Genomic DNA, 27,325 nt, shown 5'->3' on the forward strand with positions numbered 1-27,325 from the left:
TAAAAAAAAATATATATTTTTTCATATCTCCTCAAGCTTATGAATAGAATTAACAATTAATTGTTATTTATTTTGATTGTACTTTTATTTCAATTAAATTATTTTACTTTGTTCAACTTCATTGCTACATGTATTTCATTTGATTTGCGATGATAAAAATGAGTGAAGCAAAATAATATTTCTTAAAAGATTTCCATAAATTATTATTGCCAAAATGGGAATTGAACATTTATTAAGTTGAAAGATTTTGCTTATTTCAATTTGTTTCTCCAGCAAGCCACTTAGAGTGAAACGTCATGACTCTTTCGGCTTGTATTCAGAACTGTGTGCCCTGCCCCCTGCAAAATCAAAACTATAATTATATTTCCATACTAATTCACAAGCTAAAACTATTAATTTTCCTTTGAAAGTTTAAATTTAGAAAAAAAAAAAAAAAAATTGAAAGAGTTGATTGAATCATTAAACAAGGGTCATTAAATAGTTCAGAATTTTAAGTAAAAAAGTACGATATTGAAAAAAAAAAAAGTCTAATTTTATACTAATTTTTAAGATTGTTTCCAAAAAATGTTTTAGAAACGTTCTAAGTAATTAATTTATATTTGCATATGAATTTTCCCTAGCTATTCAAAACTAATTAAACATAATGATATTTTGTTTGATTTAAGATATGAAAACAATTTTTATAAACTAAAATATGATTCAACTTTTTGAGTTGTAACTTAATATTTTTAATATTTGAGAATGTGTTTAAAATAATTTTCAAAATTTGTAAAAATTTGTTTTAGATTAAAACTATAAATAAAAAACAAAAAAACTACGACTTTTAATTGTTTTTTTATTTTTTACATTATTTTTAAGGATTATATCTTAAAACTATTTTAAAAACATTTCGACTCATTTCTACTAACCACGTTTTTATAAGACTCCTTATATCCTTTGTTTTCAAAAGTCAAAAAAAAAAAAAAAAAGTATTTAGATTTTATATCGACCAAAAAGATTGTTTTAAAGTTAATTAATAACGAACCTTGACGGTGAGAAAGGTAAGATTATGGTCTAGCTTGTAAATATCCAGCATTTGATCATCTGATGGAGTCCACGACCTCCATGCTTCCACAGTTTTATATCCAAGAGACCTTGTCCATGCTTCGTTCCAGTGTGAGGCACACACATATCATGATCACCACTGCCAATAATTTATCACAAAATTTAATTATAATTTTTTAAGGAAAAAAAAAAAAATTAGTGCTCTGTAAATTGAATTTATATTTTACCTGTAAATTAGCGCTCTGTAACCTTGCATCGTTAAATTTTTGTGTAACTTAACATACTTCCAGCATCGTGATAGTAACTTATTTTGGATGTGCATAATCCCAAGCTCCTATCTCACTTGCCTGTTTTTTTAGTTAGGAACATTAAGAGAATAATACCAGCAAATTTCTGAAGTCGAGAAAAAATATTTTTGTTATCGATTTGATAACTTATCAGATTTTTTATAAATGTAGTTTCAATCTCCGGAAAATATTATTTATGTATTACTCCAACAGTTATATATAAATCTGATATATTCAAACTGATATCATAATATATATGATCATGAATGAATATTAGAAATGTTTACCGAGCAGCATGAATTGCTTTCCTTGCTGCTGCCTCATTAAGCCAAGAAGTTGCAACATATCATTCTGCACTAGCAAAAAAATAATTATTTAGTGAAGAGAAAAAAAAAAAAAAAAAAAAAAAGAGAGAAATTCAATATGAAAGTTTTACATACATCCATATCACTTACATATAAGTAATCATTTTCACTTATGATATCCAATTCTTATTAAATTTGATTAACATTAAAAGACAAAATCAAACCATGTTAGCTATAGTGTTTTAATAACCAACAAGGGGTGAAATCTGGCAAAGTGGTTGCATCCCGGGTTGACTAGTCGGGTCAAACCGGTGTCCAAAAGTTTAAAATATAACAAAAATACCCCCAAAAATTACCTATAAGTCCCTATAAGTTTAAAATCTTGCAAACACACCCCAAACACCACCGCTGGCATTGACAAACTAGGCCAAATAAGGTTTGTTTCCGACAATAACAACACTTCCCATCACCACGAAAACACTCTCTTCGGCCTCTTGACCAAAAGCCATATCACCCTTCCCCCGGTTGCCTCGCTAATCTGCAGCAACAACGATTTAATTTTGTAATTTTCAGTTGATTCACTCATCGAAAATCACCTCCTTCACCACTATTACATTCACCGGCCTTTCCTCTTCAAAAGCCCTAACATCCTGGCTTTCAATTGTTCATCGATCACCTTCCCAATCTCTAAGGTTTTCGGAGAATAGGAAAATTGCTAACTCAGCCTGACGAAGGTTTCGGGTCTTGGTTCAACATGTCGGGTCAGGTCGGGTTTTAAAACATTGGTTAGCTATAATAGGCTAACACTAAAAAACCAAATTTTAGTCTTGTCTTTTAACATTAACGAACGGTAGTTAACATGATCTGAATTCTAAAAATTGGAACGTCCGCACCACATATTAATACGTTTGTAGGAGAATAATGGGAATATAAAACTTACAGAACATCGAACCATGTTAGCTACCATTGATTAACCCTAATTTCAGTGTTATCTTTAACGTTAACAAACGGTAAGTCTAACATGATCCAAATTCTAAAAATATCATAATGCCCGCTCCTGCATATTAATAAATACATTTGAAATTAAAGAGAATTAATGAAGGAACTATATAAATGACTTACAAAGCACGGGACATGGACGGCGGTACTACTACTACTCATAAGCTCTGGCCATGAAGGAACAATTCCTGCCCTTACCGGCGCTCGAAAAGGCCAAGCTCTTCCAAAAATTCTTTTTCTCACAGGGAGAGGCCTCTCTGTAGCACCTAATTGTTTGAAACTTGATGGAATATTTTTGCTCATATTTTCAACGGGAGTGTGGTAACAAGGCTCCAAAATATCATATATATTTAGACCAGCAAGAGCCTGTAAAAAAGAATATCATAGTTAGTGAACACAGTTTCATTATATTTTCTTCGTAAATTTTTTAGATTTTTAGAACATAAAATTTGAATAACATTATGTCCTTTTAAACATGTTTTATTGACACTGAGAAATTTTTTGATTTTAAGTTTTCTCACTTAAAATTATCGAGTTTCTCTCGTTGAGAAAATTACAAAAATTTGTCTTTTAATTTTTTTTTACCTGAGAATTTTGAATTTTAAAAATCAGATGTCTGTCAAGAGAATGATATATATCCAATATAATATAAGTTTTTTAACCTAGAGAATTTTGAATTTTGAAAAATCGGGACGTTTGCCAAGAGAATAATTATATACCCAATATAATTTATAATGATGATTATTTTTGTATTAATTTATCATAAATCTTATTCTTTTAATTCACAAAAAAAAAAAAAAAAAAAAACCAACAGATTCTCCACTGTCACTAATCCCATCTCCGCGAACAGCTATCATTTTCATCTAGTTATGGTAATTCCCTTACAAGCAGCAGTAACTTTCTGCAGAAAAAAAAAAAAAAAAAAAAACATATACGTTTATTTTTTTGAGATTAATCAAAGGTATAAAAATATAAAATATATCTCTAATGTGCGTAACGTGATATGTTATTTTATATGACAATTACGTTTAAATAATAAATTCACCAACCTCATATATACCATCTGAAATTAGGCCCATGCCATGGGCAAATGGAACGAGGGCATTGCCATCAAATTTGTAATCTGTCACACCATTTCCAATAAGATAACCCTGCATAAAAAAAATATATGTAAAAAACAAATAATCAAACCTTGAAATTGAGAGTATAAAGTACTGTCAGTATAAATCAAACCTTGAAATTGATGACAGGTTTCGCACCAGCTTTAATCCCTGCAAATAAAAAGAAAATTAATTATGAGAATAAAAACAAAACAAAACCAAAAAACTTGAAATTCATTGTGCAATTTTATATTTAATATATATTAGTAATTATATATGTAATACCTTTTACAATTTCAGAAGAAAGAGTTGGCACATAAATTCCAGCATATGACTCTCCCGCAACATAAAATGGATTTGAAATGAACTCTGGATATTGCTGGAACCACTGATTAATTCCAAAAATTACAAATTAATGAATAATTGATTAGAGAGGGAAATTAAAAAAAATATAAAGCTTAATTTTAAATTATATTAGGATACTTGTGATATAATGAATTACTAATTTGAAATTACCTTGAGGAGAAATTTGTGTGTATCAGAAGCTGTTTCTATGTCACCAGTGGAGTATTGAGTTTTGCCTTTGGAATAAGAGAAGCCAACTCCGGTTGGAGAATCCAAATATATAACACTAGAAACCTGAAAAATTGAAAATAATTAAAAAAAATTGATATATATTGTATATTGTATATATGATTGACTCGACGAAGCCAGAATATGGATTTCGACTGTCAATGATAAGGGGATGAGAGTACAAATAATAAACTCTTAAGCAATGTTCTGAAAACCGGACCGGACTGTCATTTACCGTCAAGCCGGATTGAGCCACAGTATTTCCGGTCCGATATCTCATAAAAACCGGCATTTATTGTTAAATCGGATTGAGCCGTAGTTGGACCGCCGGAATACTGCCGAGTCGCGGTCCAATCGCAGCTCAATCCCGTCGGATTCTGGCATCGTTCAACAGAGAAAACACCACCATTCGACGTGACAGCATCTCCACGACCAAACCCATCCATTTTCAGTGGTCGTCATCCAGCCTTCATCGCTCGCTGTCCACCTAAAGTTTACGCGACCGTCAGATTTCTTTTGTTGATTCCAGCGAGTTCCGACGCCGATGGAACTCCCTAGCACCACCATCAGATTCGCCGGCACCTATACATCAAAAGCCCCATGGTTCCAACTTCGATTGGCCGTCGATCGTCGCTACCGCCAGCACTCACCAGTCTCTTCGCATTACAAGGGTGTTTTAGACAGATTTCAAACCTTAAGGGAGTATTATAAGGGTGTGTTTGATGAATTTCAAACCTTTAGGGACTAAAAAACTTTATAGAATACGGTCCAACCGACTGATCCAACCGGTCAAACCGAAAACCATACCCTTGAACGGGTCATAGTCCCGTCCGGTTTTTGGAACATTGCTCTTAAGTTACATTAAGGGGCTAAAGTGTCGAGTTCAATGAAATTGTAGAGACGAAATAAATTTCTTGTATAAATTCTAAATCCTTTTACAGGGTTTATTACAATATCAGAATAAGGGTATTCTCTTTTTAAAACGCTCGAATATGGTTTAAGGGTTCAGAAGGAGGGGTAACGTAACCTATTTAGCATTTTAAATCTCTAACCTATTTATAGAACAAAAATTTATTTGTTGTGTTTGAATTAATGCCCCAAATTTTGGAAGACATTTGCTAATTTAATTTTACTCACCTTAGACCAGCTATAAGGATTGAGATGCAAAGTGGGCAGTTGACCTTCTTTGTTTGCTGCTTCGAAATTGAATGGCCCTGTAAAAGTGGAGATAATTAAGAAATTAAATATCTCCTTAATTTTAACATCTCTCATCAAAATAATAAAACTAATATTTGATTGATTTTCTATCTCTTATAATAAGTATAAATTAAAGAAAATAAATAACGTTGCTGTATTTAAGTCCTGATGCATTGACTTGAAAGGCCAAGTGAATGCAATATTATTAATTACTTCTCCCCCCCCCAAAAAAAAAAAAAAAAAAAAAATCACTAAAATGGTCATATATATACTATGTCATCAATAATGTTACAAAAACATTTTTTTTAAGATATTAATTGCAACAATAAATTTTATATCTAATTATAATGTTTCACTTCATAAATTTTATAATCAATATTATCCTAAATTACTTATTTTCCAAATGAAAGCTAGAGATTTTTACATATGGCCGGGAATTCTGTAAATCAAGCTTCAAGAGTAAATATAATAAAAATAAAAAGGCCTGAAATAATTAATATTATTATATAATGATACAGAATACCTCTGCCCCATTCCCATTACGGGAATGACATAAATTCCCCTTCCCCGCCCCATAGGGGAATGTTGGAGGCTTGTCCTCGCCTCGTTAATTTTACATAAACATAAATTAATTTGAGCATTACCAAACACAATAGTTAATTATCGTCTAAATGACAAACAGTTAAATTAATCATTTAAACATAATTTATTTTACATAAATATGGGTTAGGGTTTGTTCTTGTTCAATTGTTTAGGGTGAGAGAAATTGGAAAAATATGGATTTATATAGGTAGGATAATTGTCTAATTATGTGAAATATAAGAGTACTAGTGAAAAGTATATATATATAATTTTTAATTTTATATATTATATACGGGACGAGACGGGAGAAAGGCATCACCCATCCCCAGGGACAGAGATTAAAACGCTCACCACCCTTGCCCCTATCTCCGAAAAAATCAGGGCTTCCCCACCCCATATGGGGCGGGACGGGTCCCTAAAATTCAGGAAAATATTGTCATGCTTATCTATAAGCATGGAACTTTTTATAAATATATACATAAGAATTTTCAAGACATTTATTTAAAAAAAAAAAAAAAACCGAATTCCCATTAACTGACGAAGTATTAAACATTAAAAGACATTTTTTTACCATTTTCGATATCAATATCTTATATGATTATAATAAACTGTTTAATGAATGTATGCATCTAACGTCATGTCCGTAGGAGAAATGAACTAAACATATACAATAATCCAATGATGATGGATCATATATAAGACATAAGTTAACGAATAATCTACATACACATCATAATCAATAATAATAAAATCTGGACTCCGTCGACTGGTAAAATAATAGAATATTAGCGGACAAGTTTTCATAATTTTTTTTTAATCATTGAGGATAACCGAACCAATTTATTCATATCTTAATTAATTTTTTGAGAGTATGAAATTATCGATAGAGTAAAAACTCTTATGATTACCTTTATTAATATTTGAGGGGAAAGTTTCACAATATTCAATGCCAAAAACTATGTTTAAACTAATCTGTTTAATGAGATCTATATTCTAAATGTATACTATGGTCTAGTGTTGATGGGTGATATGTATGGTTAATAAACATATACTCCTCGAAAGTAACGAAATTGACATTTCGCCTAGCTAGACTAAGTTTTTTGCCATTAAAATAGATAAAAGACAAAGTTAGTTTCTAATTAATTAATTACCATGTTCATAGACGAAACCGTCAAAGCTCGAGCAACCAGGTCCACCATTAAGCCATAAAACAACAGGATCTTTTAATGGCTTTCTCTCTGATACAGCAAAGTAATAGAAAAGATTCTTTGAAGCATTTCCACCACCTATTGTCACATACCTACAAATCCCACATCACAAATTCCCATCAAACTACTTCGCCTAAATATAATTTTCAATAATATTAAAAATAAATTTTGTATTATTTGAGAAACAATGATACAATGGTCCTCTTTTACATATAACAAAATTCTAAAAAAGAAAAAAAAAAAGGTCTCTCGATTGAACATAATCTTCGATGTTGCTCGATTTTAACGTGTAGTATGAGATTATCATCTTTTGGTCTAATCTGTACAGCTTTATTTTCTAATATCATTTGAGAAACGATAAATCTAATGGTCTTCTATATATAAAACAAAACACCATTTAAAAAAAAAACAAAAAAAAAAAAAAAATCAGTCAAACATAATTTTTTTGTTCTAATTTATTATTGTATTGTATGAGATTGTCTGTTTTTGATCTAATCCATACAATTTTGCTTTTAAAATCATCATATATATAAAAAAAAATTGTACCATATGAAAAAAGATGATTGTATGATCCTCTCTATATATCACAAAATCCCATAAATAAAAAAAAATAAAAAAAATCTCAATATGTAATTCCAATGACTAGATCTCGAGTATTACATGAATATATAATAGAATGATACGCAACTTTAGATGAACTTACCCTGAGTAGTGTTTGGAGGGGAAAGTGCCATTGAAGCCAGGAAGTTGAGTGACCAAAGTGTTTCTGGGAGCAGCTTCAACAAGCAATATTGCAAAATTCAGAAGCAATATGGAAAGGGATAAATTATTGCAAAAGATGAATTTATTCTTGGCCATCATCACAACCACTTTGATGCAAAATCCACAAGCACTTTGATGGAAAATTCAAAAGCACTTCGATGCAAAATTCAAAAGCACTTTTTCTATCAAACAGGTTGAATATTGTTTAACCATATGAATGGATATATAGAGAAGTTTTAGAGCTATTAATTTTAGTTAATGGTGTGTTTGTGAGAAAGAGAAAGAGAGAGAGAGAAGACAAGGAGCTTTCTGACAAGAACTTCATGCAAAAAAAGAAAAATGGAGAATCAAGTAGAAGAAGAAAAATTGTTGGCATTTGGCAAAAAAGGCAAAAAATAAAAAAAGAAATTGACAGAGAAATATTCATTTTAATCCTTGTAGTTTAGGTTAAGTAAGTTTAAGGAAATTATTTGAAATACTACCATTTTAATCCTTTGACTTAATTGACTGTTACTTGTCTTTGAAAATATGTTGAAATAACGAAACTACCCTTATAAAAATAATTTTGAAGGTATTACACGAACAACTCGACTGTTGAATATGTTTATGTACCAAGTTGAAGGGAAACAGTTTGAATTTAGATCATTATTGTTTGTTTCATGCCTTTTTCATTATTTTTTTATAGGGGTAATTTTGTTATATCAATATGATTTTCATGTCAATTAACGGTTTATTAAGTCAAAGGATCAAAATGTTATTATTTGAAACAGAAGTCCTTGATTAAACTTCTCTGAAAATAACAGAATTATTGGAAGCAGTGAAAGTTCTTCGCTGTGAAATCTGTACATATAATTCTATGTATAAAAGACAAATATTAAAACTATTAATATTATTAAAATATTATCATATATGATGGATCCTTAAACGTTATTTCAATCTGGTTTGAATGACGTTAGTATTATTAATGCAGTACATGATGTAATAAGACAGATTTATATTATGTGGTCGTGAAAACCAAGGGCTAGATATGAATTCACCAGGTCATTCTCAAATGTATATCACAGGATTCTTAAATCAATGTTTATTTCTTCAAATAAATAACTAGGTTTAAAATAAATAATTTTAATTATGTGGGTGTGAAAACCAAGGGCTAGCACCAATGGATGCATGGTCAAGAAAGGGCTTGACAGAGAAGATGAAATTGGAGCCAACTCATGTCCAATTAATATTGTCTTAGTTGTATTAATGATTAAATACTTTTTGATGGAATGAACAGTTTAATTACATGAATTAAGAGAAATTTATTCTAATGGAAACATAATTAAACATTCGTTTTGAAATATAATATCATGTTGTCTTAGTTGTCTAAATTGATATGTGCTTTTGTTCTTATATTATAATATTATGGTAAAGTAATAAAATTATCTTACCATCTAAAGACTTATATTTACCTAAAGAGAAAATAACATCCATATATTACATATAATTTTAAGAGTTAGGTCAGACCAGTGACGTCAGCATGTCCAGTAGGTTTGAAATCCAGCGAACACACCTTTATGATCTGAGCAAGAAGTCGTGAAGCAACCAGGTGACGACGACAATAATCGACAGCCAATCGAAGTTCAGGGTGATGGGGGTTTTGGTGTGGAGATGAAGGTGATGTTGATGGTGGTGTAAGGTGGGGTGGTTGGTGTCGGAAGTTGCCAGAATCAAGGAGGAAGCTGTCGGTTTTTGCAAAGCAAATAGTTGGCAGCTACAATGACAATCAGTGGCCAATCGGACTTCGAAATGATGGGGGTTTTGATTTGGAGATGAAAGTGATGCTAATAGCAGTGTCAGGTGGGGTGGTTGGCGCTAGAATCTATTAGAATCAAGGAGAAAGTCATCAGAATCAGGGTTTTGGTGACCAGGTTTTGCAATTTTAGTGACCTAGTTTGGGCCTCCGGCCAATTGGATTGGCGGTTCGCTAATGTTCCATGGATCACTCCAGGTTAATTGATATAGCCGGGTTTATCTTCGGTCTGGACCTGTGAAAGGCCTTGATTCCCGGTCTGATCAATCGAAACAGCTGAGTCAAGCCAGGTTTCAAAACATTGATATATATTGAGTAATATTATATACAGTAAAACCTCTCTATAGTCATAATAGTAGGACTAACTAATTTTATTACTATAAAGAGGTTATTACTTAATAAATGTGTAGTTACAAAAAAAAAATTATTTTATAATTCATGTTTTAGTAGTATAGTATTAGGATTTAAATTCATGTTTTAATAGTTTTAGGATTTCAAATTCAGTGTTTCAATTGCCTACTTTTGAAACGGATAGAAGATCATGTCTTGGAACTAGCAAATATAAGTGTCCTTAATGGAATTATAAATGCAGTTGCTGCATGGTCAATTGATGTGAAGCCACAGACAATTGCTAATTGTTTTAAACATTGCAAGATTAGGACCCCTAATGTCGATGAATTGCAAGTTACAAATTAAGTGGATGAGAAGAATCAAAGAGTCATAGTAGAATTAAATGATTATATTCAACAATTTCACTACACTAAGCGAATGGATATTAATGGGTCTGTTTGTTTAAATATTTTTAACTATCCTATTCATACTATTTCCAAAATACCAGTTTGTTTCCCTATTCTGAAAATACTATTATATTTTCTTCAACTATTTTTAAACCCCTTAAGTTTATTAATTTAACTAAACACCCAAAAAAAAGTTTAGAAATTGATAAAAACACCCCCACCCACCCACATTTGCCAAATTTTGGCCACCACCGCCAAGAAGTGGTCGGAATCTGGTATAATGGCGCACTTCCGGCTGGATCTGGCTGGTAGTGGATCGATCTATTATTTTCTGGCCAAATCTTTGGTCGTAGCTGGTCATCAACAACCGCCATAGACCAGCTACGGCCATATCTTTGGCTGTCATTGACGCCAAACATGGCCAGATCTGGCATTTTTTGGCCAGATCCACAGTAGATCTAGCTGGAAAAGGTCATCTCGATGCACGACCAGCCAAATCCAGCTGGTCGTGCGTCGATATGGCGACTCTAGAGGTGGTGGCCGGCTGTCAGAATTTAATGGGTGGGTGGGGGTGTTTTTGTAATTTTTAATGTTTTTATTACAAGGGTGTTCAGTTATTTAACAAACCTAGGGGGTTTTTTTGTTAATTTTTAAATCATACCTCGTTTTTCCCACTCAACTCTAAAACTATCCAAAATACTAAAACAAACGCACAATATATTTCTCAATCATCCAAATGAACAATAAGTCATATATATTTTATTTGAATAAGAAATCATTGCTATAATTAAACAAGAATAGAAATGAAATAATCATGAGTATAATAGTATGAAGATACAAAAAATTTCATGCCAAGAAGCTTTAAACATACTTGAGGTGCTAGAAATATTTTGATATTTGACAAAAAGGGCAAAAAAAAAAAGAATTGACAAAGAAATATCCATTTTAATCCTTGTAGTTTAGGTTGATTAAAGTTTAAGGAAATTATTTGAAATACTACCATTTTAATCCTTTGACTAAATTGACTGTTAATTGACTTTGAAAATATGTTGAAATGACGAAACTACTCTTATAAAAATAATTTTAAAGGTTTTACCCGAGCAACTCGACTGTTGAATATGTTTATGTACCAAGTTGAAGGGAATTTAGATCATTATTGTTTGTTTCATTAATTTTTATAGGGGTAATTTTGTTATATCAATATGATTTTCATGTCAATTAGCGGTTTATTAAGTCAAAGGATCAAAATGTTATTATTTGAAACAAAAGTCCTTGATTAAACTTCTCTAAAAATAACAGAATTATTGGGAGGAGTGAAAGTTCTTCGCTGTGAAATCTGTGCATATAATTCTATGTATAAAAGACAAATATTAAAACTACTAATATTATTAAAATATTATCATATATGATGGATCATGTACTCATAACGTTTACATCATTTTTATTATTATATTAACATATGTTATATGTTATAATCACACAAATTTTATTATAATATTAAAAATTTTAAATAATTAAAAATTTATGTGATTATGATATATATCACATCATGGTATAATAAAAATGATATAAAAAAGTGGTATAAATATAACATTATTCTAAACGCTATTTTAACTTGTTTTGAATGACGTTAGTATTATTAATACAGTACATGATGTAATAAGACAGATTTAAATTATGTGGTTGTGAAAACCAAGGGCTAGATATGAATTCACCAGGTCATTCTCAAATGTATATCACAGGATTCTTAAATCAATATTTATTTCTTCAAATAAATAATTAGGTTTAAAATAAATAATTCTAATTATGTGGGTGTGAAAACCAAGGGCTAGCACCAATGGAGCATGCATGCATGATCAAGAAAGGGCTTGACAGAGAAGATGAAATTGGAGCCAACTCATGTCCAATTAATATTGTCTTAGTTGTATTAATGATTAAATACTTTTTGATGGAATGAACAGTTTAATTACATGAATTAAGAGAAATTTATTCTAATGGAAACATAATTAAACATTCATTTTGGAATATAATATTATGTTGTCTTAGTTGTCTAAATTGGTATGTGTTAGTGTTCTTATATTATAATATTATGGTAAAGTAATAAATTTATCTTACCATCTAAAGATTTATATTTACTTAAAGAGAAAATAACATCTATATTTTACATATAATTTTAAGAGTTAGGTTAGACCAACGACGTCAGCATGTCTAGTAGGTTTGAAATCCAGCCAACACACCCTTGTGATCTGAGCAGGAAACCATGAAGCAGCTAGGTGACGATGACAACAATCGACGGCCAATTGAAGTTCATGGTTATGGGGGGTTTTGATGTGGAGATGAAGGTGATATTGATTGTGGTGTCAGGTGGGGTTGTTGGTGTTGGAAGTTGCCAGAATCAAGGAGGATGTTGTCGGTTTTCGCAAAGCAGATAGTTGGCGGCGACAATGACGATCAGCGGCCAATTAGACTTTGAAATGATTGGGGTTTTGATGTGGAGATGAAGGTGATGTTGATGGTGGTGTCAGGTGGGGTGGTTGGCACCGGAATATATCGGAATCAAGGAGAAAGTTATCAGAATCAAGGTTTTGGTGACTAGGTTTTACAATTTTAGTGACCCGGTTTGGGGCCCAAACCAATTGGATTGGCGGTTTGCTAATGTTCCACGGATCGCTCCAGGTTAATTGATATAGCCAGGTTTATCTTCGGTCTGGACCTCTGAAAGGCCCTGATTCCTGGTCCGATCAATCGAACCGGCTAAGTCAAGTCGGGTTTCAAAACATTGATATATATATTGAGTGATATTATACATATAACTTTGATATATATATATATATATATATATATACACACACACACATACACAAATTGAAGTAACATTACTCTTTCATTATCATATTATCATCATTTATTAAGTATTTACGGAATTGATTTTTTATATGCATTATTTTATCAATAATCCTACACTTATAAAGAAATCTTACAAAGATTTTCATATAAAATGAGGTGGCAATAAATGAATAGAAGAGTGAAACAAAAAGTCAAACTCATTATATTCACTATTTCTTCTATTTTTTGTCACATCAGTTTGTAAAGAGATCTTTGTAAAAAAAATTTATAAGAGTAGTATTAGTCTTATTATATTCATTTTGTGTCACATGACTTAGAAGTTTGTATATTTTGTATTATTAATGTAAATTTGTAGTCCGTTATTAATTTATCACTTGAATGATGATATGAAGACAAATTAAGTACACACATCTAATTCATTCTCTCCCATGAACATCCTTAACTTTTTTTTTTTTTTTCTTTTTTTTTTCTTTTTTTAATCTGTAGGTCCATTTTATCCACCAAGAATGCACTGCAAGACTTTTTTTTTATGTTTTTGTGAAAAAATTGGTTAAAATTTTGTCTTGCCATATTCTGTTATAGTCAAGAATAACAATAATATTATGCATCCCAAAACTCATATTCAATATGATGTGTAATTATATGCAGTAATGGTCTGAAACTCGACCCGAGGTATCACCTGACCAAGGGGTCGGGTTTTGGGTTGACTAGTTAAATCGGTGATCTAATAAGTGATCCAAAAAATTTAAAATCTAGCAAACATACCCTTGAGAAATACTACCAATCCCTGTAGGTTTGAAACCCAACAAACACACCCGTGCGATAATTAGGTTTTCCCTTTTCCTGGCCAAATTTCAACTAATTTCGGCTACCAAAATTCAATCTGGCATCACCACCTGAACCATCGGCTTCCACTCTACAAACCTCATCTAACTCAGCATTTACTAGCCCCCCGTTCACCGGTCATGACTAGCATATTGAGTTGATTTTTTTGACCAAATTTGGACTAATTCCGACGGCCAATATTCAATTCGACACCACAACCCAAACCACTAGCCTCCACTCTATAAAACCTTAGCACTTGGTAGCCCCCTGTTCATCGATAGTGACTCACTTATACCTTGATTTTTCTGACCAAATTCTGGCTAATTCTAGTGTCCAAAATTCAATCTGACACCACCCCTTGAACTAGACCTCCACTTTACAAGACTCTTGTAACCACAACACTTGGTAGCCCCTGGTTCACTGGCAATCAAGTTAGGGATTTTAGGACAGTTGAAAGTGGTAACCCAACCCAGAGAAGGCGTCGGGTCTCGGTCTGACTGATTAAACCAACTAGACGAGGCCGAGTTTCAGAACAAAGCTATGTAGTGTTGAGATGTTAATAAAATGATGATTAGCAAAATGACATAACAATACTAAAAAACATGACACATCATTTGAGATATGAATTTTGGAATATAATTTGCATTGTGTATTACTCAAAGAATAAACATCCGAATTTTAATAAATCAATAGGTCCGCACCTGAAATTTTTTGTACAAAACTCGTGTATTTTTTCTACCGAACTACGATTAAGGTAAACCTCAAGGGGTCTAAGGTAATTCACCCTAATTTTTGAGGGTTTGTAAAATAAATAAGTTTACTTATTGGATATTATTACCTGGTGGATCTCATCTCATCTCATCTCAAGTGGCAAAAATCTAAGTTTGGAAACAAAAATAAGTGGTGCGCATGGGCTCAAACCTTATCCAAAATAAAGCGCAAAAAATTGCAAATCACAAAAACTCAAAGTTCATACCACATGCTTTGTAGTAGTACGTACCTCAATTATGGAAACACTAAGACATGAGTGCTTCTATTTCCTCTGCTCTCACCACAACGCCTTCACCGGTGGCGCCGGTCGCCATCGTTGGCCGCTGCAGTAAAAGCATTTTCACCTCCAACCCTTTTACCACCCCATATCATCGTCGCTGCCGCCGCCGCCGTCATCACCCTTTTTTACTACGAGGTAAATTTCATACGCTCTTATTTTCATATATTTTTTTTTTTTTTTTTAAAAAAAAAATTTTAATGCGAACTCTCTACGAAAGCCGTAATTCTAGATAAATTTAACGAAATTGGTTAAAAAAAATTCTATTTATTGTTTTTTTTTCTTTTACTTTTTTGTTTTTTCCAGTTAAAAATGAATCAAAGAGGACTGAATTGTCTCCTGAACGTACAATGCAAAAATCTGAAGCTGATAAGATTGTTGATGGAATGGATTTTGGTGAGCTTTGCAATGAGTTTGAATGCATTAGCAGTCCCTTAGTAGAATCCACAGCAAGACAACTTGTTCGCGACATCCTTGAGCTTCGCGAGGGCAATCGCTCCCTCGGAACCTATGCAGTTTCTGTGAAGTACAAGGTACTTTCAGTTTCTTCCTGCACAACGAAACTGTTTTAGTGTAGCACGAATGCAGGACGACACCAAACTAATAATTAATGGAAAGTCTTATAGAAGAAAGAGAATTAGTATATGATCTATCCGAAGCTGCCACCGTTATGAGAATGATGTATAATTACTTTTTAATTAGGTAAAACGATTATTCGATTCTTTTTTTCTTTTTTCGGATCATAATTTAAGAAAAGATAAATTCTCGAGTTACCCTATGGAAAAATTCTTTGAATGTTCAACTTCCATCGAATCAGAATAGTTATGTGGCTATTAATTTTTGTTTCTTCTTCATTTGCTGTTAAATCTCATGTTTTGGTAGTAATTGCAGGATCCTGTCAGAAGTTTTAGTGGCAGGGAGAAATACAAAAGACCCTTGTGGATAACAAGTGCTCTGGAGAATCCTTCTGTGGTGAGAAAACAACTATTACTTTGTTCTTCATTGCTCATCTATTCAATTGATCTTCATTGCTTGTGCGTTCATTCAATCTCAACATTATTCAATTTGAAAGTGGAAAATGAAAACGACAGTAAACAGAACCTGAATGATTGAGAATTTCACATTAGAATTGATTGTTCATGTTCTTATTTAGTTTGAATTTGTGTGTCATTTTTGTTCTTGTTGATGCAGACTGTGCAGGAAATGGTAATGTTATCGACTAGTGTCCTGAGTATCAAGTGGACGATAAGGGGGAAACCGAAATCGTTTATCGCGAATGTGGGAGGAGATTTGATAGTAAAAATCAATTCCAAGTTCACTTTAAACCAGATCAGTGGGCAGGTGATTGAGCATGAAGAAATCTGGGATTTGTCAGCTTCATCCCCTCTCGCTCAATCATTTTTTTGGGCGTCGCGGCGTTTATACGCCACTACTGAGGCCGGAAAAGATCTTGCCGATCTTATCAAGAACTTGAAAAGCCGAATTTCAACAGCACAAGAGAACTTGGAGATTTATCCTGACCCTTCTGGTGATCCTACAAAGGTGAGTTTATGCTTGAAACTATCCTGAAAGTTCTGCTTTGGTTCAGGTTCAATGAATAACATGAACGGATACTCTTTTATCTTTAGAGATAAAAAAAAAGGGAGTAAACTTTTTTGTACTATGTCGTGCTACTTTTTTTGAAACATTTCTGGTTGTTTTGATAGACAGAGATGGAATTGTCCAAGCAAATGTTTTTAAGAGTATAGTGTCAAACAATCATGTGTAACTGTTTAGTTCTAACGCCACGAACTAAAATTAATCACTTAACCCTCTCATTCTTTTTCAATGTGGGATCCTAACATTTTCCCACGCTTCAAGACCCAACGTCCATGTTGGCACACTCTGGACGGCTTCACGCTGGGTGGCCTTCTCTAGACAGCTTCACTTACTGCCTTTCAGTAGTAACCCTCTCCCAGGTCGCCCCTTCCGAAATCTTTCAATAGTAGCCCTCTCTCAGGTCGCCCCTTCCAAAATGTGGGCTCGGGTGGGGTTTGGCTCCGATACTAATTGATAGGAACCTAAGCCTAAACCTTGAGTCAAGGGCTTAGGTGGTTGTGTAGAACTCATCTTGGTAAACCGACTTGCCAAAAGAGAGTATTCAAATCCTTATAAACCACTTAACCCATTCCTTTCTAATGTGGGATCCTAACACCGTGCATCTAAAATTTGTCTTCGAAGTTAAATTATATTCTTTCATTGTCAATTAACTTCATGCATTTTTACTTGCTATTTTTTCAGTTCTTCCAAAGAGATGACAACTTCCAGGGAGATTTGTACCAGATTGCTCTGTTTTTGGCAATCCTCTATTTTGTTGTACAGTTCCTGAGGACAACTTTGTGAAACCTGCCTGCTTCTTGGCTATGTAATTGCAGTTATAATTGTAATTATCATATATTACATATTAGTTAATAATTGTAAGATTTTGAGTATATCTTTATAATCACATCAATTTTTTTTTTCTGTTGGTAGGTGGTGTGGAAATCTGGGTATGAAATATATAGTTTTTATTTGTAATTACTTCTCTCAATTTTTTGAGTTCTAGTTTGTAAGCTAATGAGCATTTTATTCAAAGATGTTTCGACAGTTGGAGGTTCATTTGAAAGATGAATGGACATCTAGCTATCTCCGGGTGACTGAATAGTTCGATAGGAACTTTTGAAAGTATTACTCAAGAGGTCTTAAATTCGAGTCTCTCCTCGGTTGCTAATATGAATAGTCACTGAAATTAATTCCAAGGTCAAGGGGATTAGTTGAGATGCACATAAACTGGTTCAAACACCATTGGTCATAAAATAAAATAAAAAATAAAAAAAATATGAATAGATATCACAAATATGGTAGATTTTTATTTTGTGATATTTTAAGAGAGATTTCGAACTATGATTTTCATAATTTTAAAAGAAACTTTATCGTCTTTCAAAGTCAGGAAAGTTTTGAAAGGTAATGATACCCCAAAAGAAACCTACGATGCCATGAAAGTGATGTCATCTCATATGAACACTAGGAAAGTAGCGTTACCCCATTTGAAACCTACAATTTTCATAATTTTAAAGGGAATTTTTATCATCTTTCAAGATCAAGAAAGTAATGCTACTACATGATGTCAAGAAAGTGACGTTATCTCATATGAACCCTTGGATCATAATCCAAGAGGAGATTTTTATATCTTTCGAAACCAGGTTAGTAACATTACCCAATATTAAACCTAAAATACCAAGAAAGTTACGTTGCAAACCTATAGATTATGATCCAAGAGGAGATTTTTATCGTCTTCCGAAACTAGGAAAGTAATGTTACCCCATATGAAACCTACTATGCCATGAAAGTGACGTTATCTCATATGAATCTTTGGATTATGATTCAACAGGAGATTTTTACGTCTTTCGAAACGAAGAAAGTAAGTTACCCCATATGAAACCTATGATGTCAAGAAAGTGTCGATATCTCATACGAACCATTGGATTATGATCCGAAAGTTGATTAAATCACGATCCATAAACAATCAGGGCATTAAACAACAAAGTATTTCCAATAAGTACCAAATACACTTCGAAAAAAAAAAAAGTCTGAAATTAGCCCAGAACTTATAATAAGAGATATTTTCTATTACAACTTCATTGTTCTCAATTCCATATTGAGCCAAATGGTCTTGAAATCACTCAATAAAAACGAAAACGCTATTATGACAGTAGCAAAGTAACGTTTCCTCTAGTACGTTAACAATAACCTATCAAAATATGGTAAAGGCCTTAACAAATCATCCTCAAATCAGCAACATTTTTTCCTTTTCGACTAAAAAATCCTCTTGAGCTCACTACTTGCATGTATACCGAGAACTCGAGAACTAAGGACTACTATTAAACCCTACAACTCATCGCGGTAACTACTTATCCATAAAACTAAGAACATGTTTAAATCTTCCGATGGAAGACAAATATTTCTGAAAGAAGACAGGAAAATCATCGCCCAAGATAACGTATAAAACATAAATCCAAATTAAACACTTTATTGACCAGAGTAATTAGAAACAACGGATTAAAAAAAATCAATTCATGGCTTGTATTCAAGAATAAATTATATCGAGCAACCTTCCTGTTTTTGTTAACTATGGAACAACAAATTAGAAAATGCTGTACCACATTGATGCAAAAGCTAATGTACACAAAAAATTTGCAGCAAAGCAAACAATATTGTCAATAACGTTAAAAAATTTCCAACTTTCAAACCTATAGCTGAAGAAAGATTGTGAGAGCCAACAGAATATACTGTGCCGGTTTTTTCGTCCTTCACTTTGATGCTTGAAGAGCCTGAAAGCAACCGTAACAACATATATGTAAATCAATATCTGACAATAAACTGTGTGCTCTTATAATAACTGAGCTGGCTATGACAGAGAACAGCATGTGGACACACTACTGTTAATAACAAGATGTGTCTAGACTTGCTCGAAGTTCCAGGACCGAGTTATTGCATAATGTTAAGCAACATACAGGCAGACATGATTTATATATAGTGCAATTTTCAATGATCTGGAGATGGGAAAATCGGCTGAAAGATGCAGCGGTTTCTACCCTGATTGGTTTCCTCTTGAAAAGAAGAACTAGGTTAATTGCTTCTAAATAACTATGCTTAAGCTCCCTTTTCCAAAGTTTCACATTCGTAATAACACCTTCACTGTAATCAAAATGGAGCAACTGCTAAATAAAGTTCATAGATTTTATGATCTATATGTACTTGAATGCATGTGTACGCTAAGCACTCGCTAAGTTCTGGTACATAAGTCTGTTAGAGGAAACCCCACAAGGTAACATTTGTTAATATCAAAGGTACAAGTATTTCTTTGATTAAATATCATTATTTTTCTAAAAATGTTGCAATTACTTGGCGTCGTAAATGGTTCTTGAGCCTTGCATTCATGCTTTAAGATTAACCATAAAAGTAGGTGAGCAATTAGACGCATGTCCATGGAAGAGCAAAAGAGTAGAAGACAAGCATCTACACAAATAGCATTGAAGACCAAGCATCCACCATCAATATAGCAACACATCCCATGGTTCAAGATACAACCCAGTAGAGAAAAGGTTGGTTCTTAAAAATACAAAGAGAGCATCCTAATTACATACTGAAGAAAAGATTTTCAGCACCATGCAGATATTTCATTGAAATATAAAAGATACTCACAATTATAGTCAGTCCATCCAATGGTCTGATTTGCTACATCATATACAACTAGTTTGCCAGAAAGCACCAAATCTGCATTAGAAAGAATTGTAAAAATTAATGGACGAACAATGGTGTGCAACCAATCATCTTCTACTTCTCTTTCGTTGTGTAACATAATCCATTGTTAGTCAAATCATCTATCATCGAGGACCGGAGAGTTATATTTTATTGTCAGTCATAAGTATAAAACTTAACCACAAATAAAAATTGTGCAGCACAGCCTATATAACAAGTAAATGAGACAGTAATTTAAGTGCATCATTTCATTGGTGAACTACTTATCCCTCAAGTATCATAAACAAAGTATTTTGACGATTTGAAACTTCATGTTTAACTTGCCTAAAGCATTATAATGGCAGATTATGAGTGTCTAATTTGAACAGTAAGCTTTAGCAATCAAGATTCAAGGATTAAAGCCACAACAATAATCGTGTGCTAAACTTAATTGATGGCTAATTTGGTATGTTTTACCTACATTGACTGAGCAAGAAGGAAACATTAATTTTTCAATAAGCAATTCTAGACGGTACCTCCCAATAAAATCAGCTCCCTCCCATCACGACTTTGAAGACCACCGTTCTGCCAACCAATACACCATATATTTTCCTGTGGAAGGTCATGAAAACAGTATATTAATGGAACACTCATTGAAAATAATATAAAAATTCTGAAGATGGAGTCTTCATTAAGATACAAAACTGCACAAAGACCACTCCGAAAAAATTGATAAAAAAATAACAATGATAATTCCCTACAAAAAAAAATTTGCAATTTTCTGTTTCTTACAACTGGAAGAACAGAATTAACAATCTTTTGTTGATAATGGTGACTGTCAATAGATTATCTATAAAATAATTTTATGAACTAGTTCACGGATTTGAAGCTTACAAAAACACTGATAACAGCGACTTCTTACAACTTCTATGAGCCAAACACAATTAATAAAGTCACAAAAAGGTTTGCAAAACTTCCAAAATTGAACACCATGCGCAGGTCATTCAGAAGATTATTTGATGTATGTAAGAGCATCTAGGTAAACGGATGCACTATAAACAAACAGTTTTTTCAAAATTGTGAAATACCTATTTTCGAGAAAGCCAAGTAAACAATAAATTTCATATCTAGATTGGATTTCCATATATCAATTAAAGTAAATTGAAGAGCAAAGAATCAAAATGACACCATTGTGAGTAATACTCTTTCACGAATTACATAGATTGAATAGATAATTCAAGTCAAACACAAGTTAGATGGTTAAGTTTATCTACAATTTCTGTCTGATATTAGCCTGATTAGTACCATCAAAGGTCTATACCTGGTGCTTCCTGCACTAACTAACTACAAAATAAACCATTACACAAGCATGCCAATCCAAACACTACCAAGATGCCAAGTAAGAAGAAAATTACATAGTTAAGGTATACTGACACAAAGGAGAAAGAGTTAATATTTCAGAATAAGATATCTAGAAAAGTAGAACAGGAACTCCGGACTAACATATCTAGATTAAAAACTGAAAGTTCAGACACTATTCTTCAAAATCAACGGAATATTACTTTCCATGTAGTATTTCTAAAGAATAATGAGTTTAATACATACATGCTCAATCTTAAGCACTTAAGAGAAAGAAACTTGACAGCCGATCATAAATTCAAGCATAGCACATGAAGATTCTCACTAAAATTATAAAAAAAAAAACTTTACTTACACGAATTTTGAAGAAATAATCATGAGGGTAAGCCGTCAAAGTAAGAGAACCATCAAAATGGAAAACAACTGGTGGAAAAGCATCGTCAACACTGCCATAATTGTGCAAAGAAACAAAATGAGGAAGATCTCAGTAAGAACATTGAAGTACTACTCAAAAACTGACGATGCAACACCAATTCAGTAGTTCAATGCATTTAGACAAGCCCAAGAGCAAAATATTGTAACAATAAGCACCACAAATGCAACAATGATGGCGTCAAAGACAAAACAGCAATACTAAGCATTGCTAGAAACAGAAAATACTTACTTTCGGGTGAACTCAAAACAAGAAAACTGATCCTCAATAGTGTGCATTTTCAATCCAGGCTGCTTAGCCAAAATCTAAACTATAGAAAAGATATTATGTTATTAACATATTCATGAAAAAAATTAGAATTTGTAAGTGGTAGAAAGTTTCACGTACCTTATCCATCATTGGTTCATAGACCACCGATGGAAGATATGCCAAAGTTGTACCACTGTCTATTATTGTTCCTCTCTGACTTCCAGTGTCAAATAAATATGTTGGCAGATCTAACATAGTACCACCCACCTCAATTGCCGTCAGTTTAACATTGTAATGAGGCCTGAAATTGTTGACAGAACTATCACTATGAAAAATCACTGAACCAAGATCCCCTGATCAAGGATATAGAAACCGAAGCTTTAAACCAGAACTCAATGAAAGTGAAAACACAAGTAAAGCAAATATAACCAAAAGTTCTACAAATCCTAATCCAAACCTCATGTACTCATAACAATGGCTTAAACTAAAATATAAGGATGAAATCAGAGTAATACAATATATTCAATAACAGATATGTGCCATGAAAGGTCTTGCATATCACTTGTACTTAATGTTTTCTTTTGTAAATTTTTCAGGAGGAGAAAGCTCCCTTTTCTTGAATTAGAAGTGATCCATGATAAGCAAGTAAATCAGAAGCTCCATTTTTAGAAACAGTGTTTTACGTTCTGAATGATCACGATTCATACAATAGAGAATAAGCATCAATAAATGTCACCTCGAATTGCACATATCGTATTAAGATTTTCCTTAAGTACAATGTGCTGAACAGTAAACATCCCACCAGCACAGGTTCGAATATACTACGATGCACAGTCCAAGACATGTACAAACTCCATTAATTCAATATCATCAATCGGCATAAATGACTAAAATATAAGGTGCCTATAATATGTAAGACAACGTTTTGTGTCAACTCTTTTTAACTAAAACATAAAAATATCCTAGTCCTTTTTCCCATACCTGTATGGATAACAAGCTATCATTCATAAAAACAATAAATAGCACCCAAATGAAGAAAGTTAAGTTAGATTCGCATACATATTTGCTACTAATGGAGTTGTTTTAACAACTGGTTGCACAATATCTCCAATGGCGAAGATTCCACCTCCTTTTACAACATCCAAGCAGTGTGCAAACTCCTTTTTGACTTTTCCAGCAGCAGTCAGCTGTGAAAGCATGGATGAATTTGCTTGTCCAAATCCAAGTATCCCATCTACAGCTGCTTCAGAAGATGAACCTAGGTCCCCAGTTTGTTTATTGCCGCAGCTATCCAGCAAAAGGAACTTTTGTTATATTTACTATTATAACCATAGTTTATTTAACTGGAAAAACAAGATTCTCAAGCACATACGAAAGCCAGAGAACAGCTCTCAAAAGTTGAAACCGTTTGGCCCTAACATAAAAACATGTAATTTAATGGGATACGGAGAGGGGAAAATGAATATAATATTGAAGAAAAAGAAAAAAACCGAATTATAATTATCAATGAGATTAACCGAATAAATGCAACACCATCAAAGAAGTAAGAAGAGAAAACAAGATACTAGAAAATTATTCACGACTGAGATATAATCTTATTCTGTGTCTCATAAAATGCACCTACTGCTTGGATTTAGAATTGACATTGTCAAACTAGACAGATTCCACATCAATCAATCGATAACGATCTATATTTTAAAGTTGTGAAAAGAACTTTTCTACTTTAAGGGTCTCCGGAAAATAATATCCCAATTTCCTTTTTTATTCAAAATGTACCATGAGTCAAGGACTAGGGGCCTTCATGGAGTCCATGAGAAAAAACGATTACATCAAAGCTCAGGTTGATGAAACTTTTTAGAGCATGATTAAGTTTGTGAGGAAACAATTCAAGAAATTTGTATCTTACATAAAAAACATGACACCATTGTGACTGAAATGTTAGAGAATAGAATATGTTGTTGTATATGAAATGAGTTCCCTGCACAACATAACCTCTAGTTGATTGAACTACAGTCCTAGGCCACAACAGATGAACATCATTATAAAACCATTTTACACATTCATACACCAAAGCCTCCCAGTTTAAAGAGAGAGACAATAAATATCATAATATTGAAAACACTGACTCACCCAAATATTACACTTGCATTTAATGGTGAAGTTTCATGGTTTCCACTTGCTTGTTCTAGCTGAATAACATCCTTCACAAAGTCTCCAGAAGTAGCACTTCCATCTCCATAAGCAACAGAATATTGGCAGCGCACCCCAGGCTTGCAACCAGAGAGTTGACCACCGTACTGGTCAACGCAAAAAACATCACCACAATTAACCTGACCTGAAGTTTTAGATTTCGCTGGATCGAATAGAGTCAGTTTTATCTGCAGAACAAGATCACATTGACATATATCTTAGAAATAAAAGTTCACCAGAATTCAAAAGACCAAGTACGATAACAATTAATGCTTAAAGTTAATATGCGTTAATATGACACATTTGACCCAAATGTGGATAAAAAAGTTCAGTTGAGGAAGCATACACCAAGGTCACTTTTTGTGGGACACCTATCGCAGCCAACACAATTCACCCATAAAAGATCACTTCCCGTATCAACTTGCACGTAATAGTCCTTTGATGGAGTTCCCAGACCAATTTTAGTAAAATAAAGCCTAATCAATAAACAGACTGAACAATATTAGTACCTGAAACACACTACACATGCATATGTTTGTTTGCAGGAAGAACGCTTACAATTGTAACAACACATATTATAACGCCAAAAACAACACTATTAGTTTTATATTTTTGCCGTCAAACACCCATAATATTTATTGGGCTGACACTTAGCAACTTTTTACCTCAATGACGACATGACAAGATACTCATAAGTTTGAAACAATTCCAACAAACCAACTGAAAACATCATGAAATTGAGACAGAAGCTCTTTTTTAAATGAATGTACCAAGTCAACCGCTTACACAAAGCAGAAGAATTAGAAAAACATGCACAAATGCACCTCTAACATCAATAAACATTATTTCTTCTAAAACAGAGAACATAAATGCAAAGAAGTATGCATATAAACAAAAAAAATCATACAGTTGTAAGGATAGAGCTATCGCATCTAAGTCGGACATATACATTACACCCAAAAATATTTCATCAATACAAACCATAAGGATAATTAAGGGCTTTCTCGGATGAGAAAGAATTCTCCAACCCATTTAGCAAACACAAGTTCAAAACACACCCCCAGCAACCCAGCAAAGCCTTTAAAATTTTTGAAAAAAATGAAACTCATATTTGCAGCTAGATCCTAGATGGACCTGAAGAGGAACCAAACTCTATCTTGGTGGAACAAACCAAATGCCTAAGCAATCGACTAACCCCTCGGAATTATTAAAAGTAATTGCCCTTAAGCATAATCTAACATCATTCTACACCAAATCTATTTGAAAACAATCATAAAAATTATATAAACAAATAAACAAGATGGCAAAAAGAATTCATATGCAAACTTATTAAGGTTAACTACCCTTAAAGACAAACATAAACAACATCTTTCTAATCCAAATCCAGCTGAAATCAATCATAAAAATTACATAAACAACTAAACGAGCTAACGAAAGAATATATTTACTAACTTATTAAAGGTAATTACCCTCAAAGATTAGCATAATTAGGATATTTCTAAACCAAATCCAGCTGAAATCAACCACAAAAACATAAAAACATATACAAATATACAAACACGTTACCCACAGAATAACCAAAACTAAATCTTCAAAATCAAATCCATCAAAGAATCAACCTTTACAAACAAGTAAACACATAAAACAATCTAAATACATTACAAAAACATACCCAGTTGCAGAGGGGTGGCCATTGCCCCCCAAAGGAACATCAACGGCTGCCAAAACTCTTCCATGGCGAAGAGAATCATGTTCCTTAAGAGCACTCAAGCTCCTCTCTTTGCCACCCAACTTAAATTTATTCTCAACTTTAAACACATAGTTCCCAGCAACACCAACGCCACCGCAAGCCACCAACAGAACCACCGCCAGAACAAGAGCCACTGGGAGCCGCCTCAAACCCATTCCACCGCCAAGATTTGTATCCTTTTTAATGGGTTTTTGAGGCCCTTTTTGCTCCTTTTTTTTGTGGGGTTATTGGGAAGAAGAAGGCAAACCCATGAAAGGAAAAGATTCAAAGAAAGAAAATAAACGACTAAGCGCGTTTTCAACGGCAGACAACAGAAATTTTTGTGTTGTGGTAAAATGTAATGAATGTATATTATGTCGTCGAGTATTTTTAGTAAATCTCCTTCTTGTACATTGGGCTTCTTAGATTTGTATACGACACGATACAGACATGACAAAAGTCTTAGGCCGTGACAACGATGTCTTCAAGTCAAAATCAAAAATTTTAAATTCTTTTCATAAAAAATTACAGATGGACTGAGGTAAAATATTGTGTCACGCCTCGGCCAGATCCGCAAAATTTGCTTTTTATTTCGGGAGAACGAGAACGACATTTTCCCACCCAAGGTTTGGTGAAATAAACTTCCCACCCTTCAAGTTTCAAAGTGACACTGTCTCACCCTTTGTTAGGTTCTATTATGTTTTTCATTAATATTTTATTAAAAAGACGACAATACCCTTAAATATTTGACTTTATAAATTTTTCATTATTTTTTAATTAACCAAAAAATCAACTATTAA

The 27,325-nt window shown here is 32.9% G+C and overlaps 2 protein-coding genes and 1 pseudogene across 3 annotated transcripts; 1 reads left to right on the forward strand and 2 right to left on the reverse strand.

Annotated features, from left to right (window-relative positions):
* Nucleotides 1-256: 256 nt before the first annotated feature.
* On the reverse strand, nucleotides 257-8,365 carry LOC116107217 (annotated as a pseudogene).
* Nucleotides 8,366-15,236: 6,871 nt separating this feature from the next.
* On the forward strand, nucleotides 15,237-17,806 carry LOC116107214. The gene is made up of 5 exons (XM_031393524.1): nucleotides 15,237-15,444; nucleotides 15,613-15,839; nucleotides 16,198-16,278; nucleotides 16,498-16,848; nucleotides 17,587-17,806. The coding sequence occupies exons 1-5, from the start codon at nucleotides 15,282-15,284 to the stop codon at nucleotides 17,686-17,688; spliced, it is 924 nt and encodes a 307-aa protein (XP_031249384.1). The 5' UTR covers nucleotides 15,237-15,281; the 3' UTR covers nucleotides 17,689-17,806.
* A 1,660-nt stretch (nucleotides 17,807-19,466) lies between these two features.
* LOC116107186 (aspartic proteinase-like protein 2) lies at nucleotides 19,467-26,902 on the reverse strand. 2 transcript variants are annotated; one of them, XM_031393488.1, is made up of 10 exons: nucleotides 26,469-26,902; nucleotides 25,143-25,272; nucleotides 24,737-24,984; nucleotides 23,666-23,893; nucleotides 22,745-22,907; nucleotides 22,589-22,662; nucleotides 22,280-22,370; nucleotides 21,102-21,177; nucleotides 20,530-20,601; nucleotides 19,467-19,655 (listed from the first exon to the last, which is right to left on the reverse strand). In XM_031393488.1, the coding sequence occupies exons 1-10, from the start codon at nucleotides 26,699-26,701 to the stop codon at nucleotides 19,501-19,503; spliced, it is 1,470 nt and encodes a 489-aa protein (XP_031249348.1). In that variant the 5' UTR covers nucleotides 26,702-26,902; the 3' UTR covers nucleotides 19,467-19,500. The 2 variants fall into 2 exon arrangements, with proteins under 2 accessions (XP_031249348.1, XP_031249349.1); XM_031393489.1 differs by lacking the exon at nucleotides 20,530-20,601.
* Nucleotides 26,903-27,325: the final 423 nt, after the last annotated feature.

Source organism: Pistacia vera, unplaced genomic scaffold (genome assembly GCF_008641045.1).
Source record: "Pistacia vera cultivar Batoury unplaced genomic scaffold, PisVer_v2 Contig529, whole genome shotgun sequence".
Taxonomy (NCBI): Eukaryota; Viridiplantae; Streptophyta; class Magnoliopsida; order Sapindales; family Anacardiaceae; genus Pistacia; species Pistacia vera.

Excerpts from the sequence above, each read along its gene's own strand:
- LOC116107214 (XM_031393524.1), top strand. The coding sequence starts at position 15,282 with ATGAGTGCTTCTATTTCCTCTGCTCTCACCACAACGCCTTCACCGGTG. Across the intron at positions 16,279-16,497 it reads CTCTGGAGAATCCTTCTGTG|ACTGTGCAGGAAATGGTAAT; the intron begins GTGAGAAAACAA and ends TTGTTGATGCAG. Across the intron at positions 16,849-17,586 it reads CTTCTGGTGATCCTACAAAG|TTCTTCCAAAGAGATGACAA; the intron begins GTGAGTTTATGC and ends CTATTTTTTCAG.
- LOC116107186 (XM_031393488.1), bottom strand. The coding sequence starts at position 26,701 with ATGGGTTTGAGGCGGCTCCCAGTGGCTCTTGTTCTGGCGGTGGTTCTG. Across the intron at positions 23,894-24,736 it reads AATGCAAGTGTAATATTTGG|CTGCGGCAATAAACAAACTG; the intron begins GTGAGTCAGTGT and ends TTTGCTGGATAG. Across the intron at positions 22,371-22,588 it reads TGTTTTGAGTTCACCCGAAA|TGTTGACGATGCTTTTCCAC; the intron begins GTAAGTATTTTC and ends CAATTATGGCAG.